The sequence below is a fragment of the Sphaeroforma arctica genome, assembly GCF_001186125.1.
Source record: "Sphaeroforma arctica JP610 unplaced genomic scaffold supercont1.1383, whole genome shotgun sequence".
Taxonomy (NCBI): Eukaryota; class Ichthyosporea; order Ichthyophonida; genus Sphaeroforma; species Sphaeroforma arctica.
The window spans coordinates 1-7,240 of NW_014039175.1; the positions used below are offsets into that span (position 1 = coordinate 1).

A 7,240-nucleotide genomic window follows, 5' to 3' on the forward strand; every position below is an offset into this window, starting at 1 on the left:
TTGTTTTATAGTTTATATTTGGTTCTCTCTATAAAATTTGTACATAGGGTTGTGTTCATTCTAGCTGATCGATCTTAGGGCTAACTGAGATCACACTCGGAGGTGAGTGTAATAGTGACCGAGGAGGCAAGGGGACCGGTGCTTGGGTGAATTATAGTATTTACACATTGACGGCTCGCATGTCTACGAGATGCTGCATGCGGTTATTCCCTACCAGAGCTAAATGGTATCACATAATTTGGCTATTGATAAATCTTTTGGACCACAATTCTAATGAGAGTGGTGAATATCCCATTTGTGCAAACGGTGCAATACTTAAAGGAAAGATGGAAGATGAGGGCGGCTGCGGGTGGGTGTAAAAAGGAAAAATAAATGATGGGAAGTTACCTGATTATCGTCCTTTTATAGTCCAACCCGTAGGGATTGAACTATGAAAAGAACGTGGAGTAGGACAATAAAAGTCTTACTCCAAGCACTGCATCACCGATTAAGTTTTTAACTTAATCTTTGATGCGTGATTGGAGCAAACTTTACTGGATCTACTCCCATTCCACAATAATATTTGAATGTAAAACATTCTGTAATATTATTTGTTTCCACTACGACTGAAAGTAATCACCGTTTGCCTAGTTGGCTCGTATCACGGGAGGAGACACTCGTTCGCAATGAGGGCTCGCCAAGCCGCGTTAATCGTCAAAAATGCTGGCTATCCACGTGGCAAGGATTTTGGGTGTGCGGGGGAGAGTGTCGGGATGAATGTCATGGCAGAGACTGACATATCCCTGAATAGCGTGTGGCCACTCGTCGTCACTGATGATCTGTAACCCGTGTGACCGAGCATAGTTGTTGATGGCAGCACGGATCTGGCGTATCTGGTTGGCTTGACAACCATCATAAAAACAATAGGATAGGAAGTCGAGCATGTTAGTGCGAGTTGGTACAGCATGATCGATGCCTGCCTGGGCGGCGTACCATCTCCAGTAGTTCATTGCGACTTCATAATTCTGCTGAGTGCCTGGCGCTAGGCCGCCATTTGATAGTTGACGAAACACTGTCTCCTGGTCAACGATTGCGCTTAGACGCCTGCGGTCGGATCGTAGAGCACGGCCCCGTAAAGTCGTGTCGGTGGTACGGTTCGTCCGAGTGTCTTAGCGATAGAAGCCAGGTAGTGTACTGCCCCTGCTTCGAGGATAGTGAGGTCGAGGCCATGGTCGACGATGTGAAGCCACCAAATCGCGTGTGGCCATATGGGAAGTATGATGACCATGCGCTGGAGACGTCGGTCCAATTCTTCGAATAATTTTCAGCAATGACTCTGGGGGCGCTAGTAGCTCCAGATCTTGGTCCCACTTTGAATGGAAGAACCAGAGCTGGCCGGTGTGATCCCTGAACTGCCAAAAGCGCGCGTTTTCCACAGCTAACGCATAGAATCCGTCTTTGATGTCGGCGAACATAGCTGCATCCCCCGGCCTGGCAGCTTGTACTAGTCTTTCTAGATGTCATCATCGCCTGATAAGAATACACAAGTCAAGAATGATGTAAAATAAAGTATGTGTAAACAGTAATCCTAAGATTATTGACTCTCAAAATGAGTCATCAGTCATGTGCTGTAAAAACAGCAAAACCCTAAAACCCAGTTTATCAGATTATTCTGATAAACTGTAAAACTTATAATAGACCTAAAATAATCAAATAAACTACGTACTATAGTATTCTGACCACAACCCCCCCAAACTGAAACACTGGCCGAAGCTGTGTGCCAGTTTCAGAGATGATAAGAAATACCAAAGTACCTTATGTGCCGGCAGTTATCCTCCGAGAGCTAGAGCAGTGCGCTGGCATTTAACCTCCGAGAGCTGGAGGGCTTGAAGATCACAGTTCGAGCGTACCGTTCGACCAAACGGTCGTCAGATAATTAACATTAGATTTGGGCGCGTTGGCGCTTACGTGTCCGTGTTTGCGAAGCTTTATGGTAGGCCACGATATCGTTGGCATCATCAAATGCTTCCGCTGTTTCCCACGTTGGATCGCCTTCCCGCCATCTCACCAGGTATTCCAATTTCCCTGTCTCATCAATAGTACGGTGTGTAATAATGTGGCGAAACTCAACACATCCTTCAGTCCACAATTCATCATTAAGTGGAGGGTCTGTGCGTCTATGCACCAACCGAAGGAGTTCCACCCGTACCGGTTTGTCCTTGAATTCTGGCGGAACGGAACCATCTTCTCATAGCGTTGCCCGTGTCTGGCCTTTACAACATATGGCCCAAACAATGGCCGCATGGCCTTAGTTGTGCGGCCTTCTGAACGTACCATAACCACGTCCCCCTCATCGAAGTGTACCAAGTCATGAGCATGCAGGCGATCAAATGTCTTCGTTAGTTTGCCTGTATACTTCTTGGTAATGCGGTGGAGAGTCGGCAGGATGGTATCCTGCAACTGGTCCAACCGGTGTGCCCAGGTGTCATTCGTTATTGGCTGAGAGTTAGGCAACTCGTCAGTAAAATCGGCAAATGGGACGTGACGGCGGCCAAAGTATACGCTGAACGGTACACTCTTATAGCAGCGGGATATCCGAAGGTTCTGATACAGCATTGTAAACGGAAGGCGTTCGTCCCAACGTAGAGGAACCGCCTCGCAGCAATTTATGACAGCGTTCCGCTGCGCCCAGCACTTGGGGTCGATATGGTGGCGACACCTTATGTAACATCCCCACTTTATGCACCAAACGCTCCACTATTTTATTGGTGAATTCATTCCCCCATGTCCGTTTGGATCAGCCGTGGAAAACCGTGCTCGCCAAAAATCTCTACGAGTGTCTGTGCCGCGGTCTCCTTCGTTTTGTCCGGTGTGGCTCGGAGGACGGAGTAGCCAGTGGCGATGTCCAAGACGTGAAGTATATAATTGTTCTTGCGGCTGGACTCCAGTGACATTGGGATGTAATCCACTTGGATGTGGTCGGTCGGTGAAAACTGCAAACCGTTGTCCATCCAAATACTCCCTAAAATGTGTGAGACTATATACTAGGGCGAGTAACTCCTTCATTGGTGGGGCATAGTTTTGTTGGGCGTGGTTCAGAGTAGTGTTTCTTCCCGTCGACCCATTGGAACAGCGCTCCCCCCAACCCGTAGTCGCTCGCGTCGGTTTCCAAATTTAAGGGTATACCGTCGACCGGAAAGTGCAAAGCGACCGCATTAACCACAGCATCCTTCATGGCTTGCCACGCTGGTGCGTGCCTTTCCTCTCATCGGTCGCCGATCAACTCTTTCCGTTTGAGCTTGCAAAATTCGCGCAACGGTGCAACGGTATTCGCAAAGTTAGGGAGATGCTCATGGAGATAATTCGCCAACCCTAAGGCAGAGGCTATATCTTTGTACCGTAGTGGGGTAAGCCAGTCAATAAGCTTCGCCTGTTCCTCATGATCAATGTCTATGCCCTTAGCCGACACCTTCTTTCCTAGGATGATCACTTCCAAAATGGCAAAGTGGCATTTGGCAGGGTTGAGCTTGAAACTGTGGTATGTTAAGCGTTGAATCACCTTCCGCACCGTCTCGATATGTTCGTCATAGTCATCACTAGCAATCACGATGTCGTCGATATAGTGGTGGACCGATAAGCCATCCAGTATCGTGCTCAAGGTTCGCTGGAACTGTTGTGTGAGCACGTGTAGTCCAAACGGCGCTGATGTAAAAGAGTACTGGTAACGCTCGTGAGTGAAACTAAAGAGATATTGTAAGTCAGGATGGATCGGTAGCCTATGATGAGCAGCCGATATGTCCAGCGTGGTGTAGTACTTCTTACTCTTGAGGCGAGAGATCAGTTCGTTGACCTTGGGAATTAAGAATTGATCGCCTGGGATCAGGGCGTTGACCGCCCGCATATCTAAGCACACGCGTACCTTCTTCACATTCCCCACTGCATCAAACGTCGGGACCGCGAGGAGCGGAATTGGTGTCGTCCGCTTCGTTATTACCAGGTCCGACAACCACTTCTGGACTTGCTCGTCTACATATGGTAGCCACCGGTCGGATACGAAATTACGCGTTGATCTGCGCATATGCATCGCCTGTTCGCGGGTTACCGGTATAGTAATCTCGCTCCCTTCCAGGCGACAACTTGCCTTGTCAGCAATCTTTGCGTTCGTTTCTAAGTCCCATGTGAGTCGCTGTCGTGCATCGGCAGGTTCCGCTGTGTTCGGCGCCTGTCGACGTGGGATTGGTTCGAGGAGCTCATCGAGTTCTGTAGGGTCGATAGGCGCGGGTGAAGATTGAATGCCTCCTATGTATAGGCCCAAACCATTCAACATATCTTGTCCCACCATAACGTCTATCCCCGTTGGTAAATTCATTAGTTCTAGTGACCCGTCAATGATCTTGGACCCATACCGAATAGGAACCACTTCCGGCGTCCCCAGTCTAGGAGTTCGAACCGCCTTGTCAGCTAAATATATGAATGACCCAGGTGGTGCTGGAGTTGTCGGGCGGCCGAGGAGGTCTGCGGATGTCTGTGAGATGCAGCTTCTGTTTGCTCCCGTGTTAACTAGTGCCTTGAACATCCGTCCGTTAACTTGCACTTGGATATAAACACGGTTATCAGACGACAGCAATGGGTCCTGTATCGCCATTAAGTCCTTAATAGGGATAACATTATTTATTTCAAAAATGGCAAGTATGTATGATACAATGTATGAACATATGGTATGGCTCTCATAGTCGCTGTAGTGGTTCAGGAAACATTGATGAGAAGAAGTGGTCAGTAAATTCCCGTTTGAAGCTTGGGCCAAGTGAGTCGACAATGGAAGATATGTGCTGAGTCAATTCGGGACAAAACACTGTTACTATCGAATGTTCCATATAGCGAGCTTCAAACGGGAATTTACTGACCATTTCTTCCCATCAATCTTTACTGAACCACTACAGTGACTATGAGAGCCATACCATATAGTTGCCGTAGGTATCTGTCGATCAAATTTTGCTTCCTGGTTATGGATCTCGTCATCTTGAGTATCCCTCCGCCCTGTCTCAGACAGATGGCGGGGATGATTCGTTGGAGGTTGGCAGCGCTTGGTCCCTCTCCGGTCTATATCATCGTCGCCTCGACGTTCAGGGGTTAGGCGTTGCTGTCGGCGGCTTTGACGTGTGTTGGACATAATAGGTATGTAATGTAATGTAATAGAGGTTTGGAAATGTATGCAGTCATCCTCAAAATAATTCGGGTATAAATACTTCCCCGTCCTAGAGGTTCGACGCCCTTATCAATAAATCTCGACATTCTTACTTAGACAAATTATTTCGTCCCTTGCCGCAGTATCAACTCACCCATGAATCCTGCGCCTGTCTTTAACCAATGCATATGTTATATGTATTTATGTTTTAGTACCCGTCGGGGTTCACCCTACCCCCTTGTGTGCTTCTCTATTCTTCTGGTGCAGTCACATCCCTCTTCAGTGAACCCCTTTTACTCCTGAGAAGGCTCTTCAGCTCTTGTGTTGCTCCCCGTATGTCGCTGATTTATTCTTCCGTGTTCCAACATGTGCCATGGTGGTAAGCAACCCATGATGGTTCCATATAGGCCTTTCTGGCTCTACCGATCCCTCTCTTATGCAACTAGACTCTACTTAATATTTCCCTCGTACGTCCCGTCGCCCGAATGTGTTGAGCTATAGTTTCTTGCAACGACTGGAATAGAATGTTAGCTCGTCTGAAACCACTCGCTTACTGTAAATCTATTCGTTCTAAGCCTATATGTGCAGGTGGTATGTTTATCCTTATTCCTACCCCCATGCTTTCTACAAAGGTGTAAATAACATTGCTATAGTTTGATTTTGTCTAGATCTGGCGTGGGTCTATAATGTTTGTAATGTTATCACTTTTAGCCCTAACTAACGTAGGCACTACTATCTTATATCTTCTTTTAAATATTTCTCTGTTCAACACTCTAAAATCTACCTTTTCTGACTCTATTTTCCTGTTTCGAACGAAATTTTACCTCCAACAATTGTCTTCACTAACCAAGCTTGTTCTTCTAGTCTGTACGTGTCTATAGTAGGGTTCTGGTTTAACTACTGCCCTACTACTTGTATCTCTAACCTTATAGTTTCGACCACTACTAGAACTACTCTTAGTTATTGTTGTTACTTATCTTGTTCGTTGTCTGAGCCCTTGTCTTTGCCATCTTAATCCCTCCGGACCTTCTGATTTCGCTCCTGTTCTACTGATTTCGATCTCTCCGATTCTTTCGATAGCTCCTCGTGTTCAGTTGTAGTGTCTTTGTTTGATAATGTTTGCTGCTTTCTAGGAATAATAGCTACTTGCTGAGAAAGCCTGACCCTTCCTAACTGCCTAGCCATACTAATTCTACTTAGCCTAAAGCGTCGATTGATTCCTTCAGATCCTCTTGACTGGTGCTGTTATATCTGCTGTTCGCCCGGTTTCTGTGTTTCTACCGGGCCGCTGTTACTATTTGACAGCAAGGACGGCATCCTGGTACCAGCGTCACTGCTAGTAGAGCCTCTATCGACCTCCTCCGTCGGTAGATTCTAGCGATCTCGTCATCTTGCTTCTGCTGTTACTTGCAAAGTTTTTTCTTTGTATAAAAACTAATAAATTTCAATTTAATACTATCAAGTAGCTTAAATAAAATAGCTTATTTCACAATTAATAATAAACTAACAACTTTCCAAAGTATAGTTAAAAATGACAAGTACACGTCGAGTAACTATATCTCAACGTTCTCCCTCCTCATGGAGTCATTTATTAATAATTGTAAACAGTAACCCTAAGATTAATGACTCTCAAAATGAGTCATCAGTCATGTGCTGTAAAAACAGCAAAACCCTAAAACCCAGTTTATCAGATTATTCTGATAAACTGTAAAACTTATAATAGACCTAAAATAATCAAATAAACTACGTACTATAGTATTCTGACCACACTGGGGTTGGGGGGGCTCCGGTCCGTTCTCCATTGCGAGGAAATGGAGTTCGTATATTTGAGAGAGCCAACGCTTCTGTAAGAAGGAAAAATGGATGATGGGCAGTCACCTGCCTATCGTCTTTCTATAGTTCAACCCGTAGGGGTTGAACTATGAATAGAACGTGGTGTAGGACAGTAAAAGTCTTACTCCGAGCACTGCATCACTGATTGAGATTTTACTTAATCTGTGATGCGTGATTGGAGCAAACTTTACTTTACGGATCTACTCCCGTTCCACAATAATATTTGGATGTAAAACATTCTGT

At 45.9% G+C, this 7,240-nt stretch overlaps 2 protein-coding genes across 2 annotated transcripts; both read right to left on the minus strand.

Annotated features, from left to right (window-relative positions):
* Window positions 1-686: 686 nt before the first annotated feature.
* SARC_10771 (hypothetical protein) lies at window positions 687-989 on the minus strand (the record flags this gene model as incomplete). The annotated part of the gene is made up of 1 exon (XM_014295168.1): window positions 687-989. The coding sequence occupies one exon, from the start codon at window positions 987-989 to the stop codon at window positions 687-689; it is 303 nt and encodes a 100-aa protein (XP_014150643.1).
* A 73-nt stretch (window positions 990-1,062) lies between these two features.
* Window positions 1,063-1,506, minus strand: SARC_10772 (hypothetical protein; the record flags this gene model as incomplete). The annotated part of the gene is made up of 1 exon (XM_014295169.1): window positions 1,063-1,506. One exon carries the CDS (start codon window positions 1,504-1,506, stop codon window positions 1,063-1,065), a length of 444 nt encoding a protein of 147 aa, XP_014150644.1.
* Between the last annotated feature and the right edge of the window lie 5,734 nt (window positions 1,507-7,240).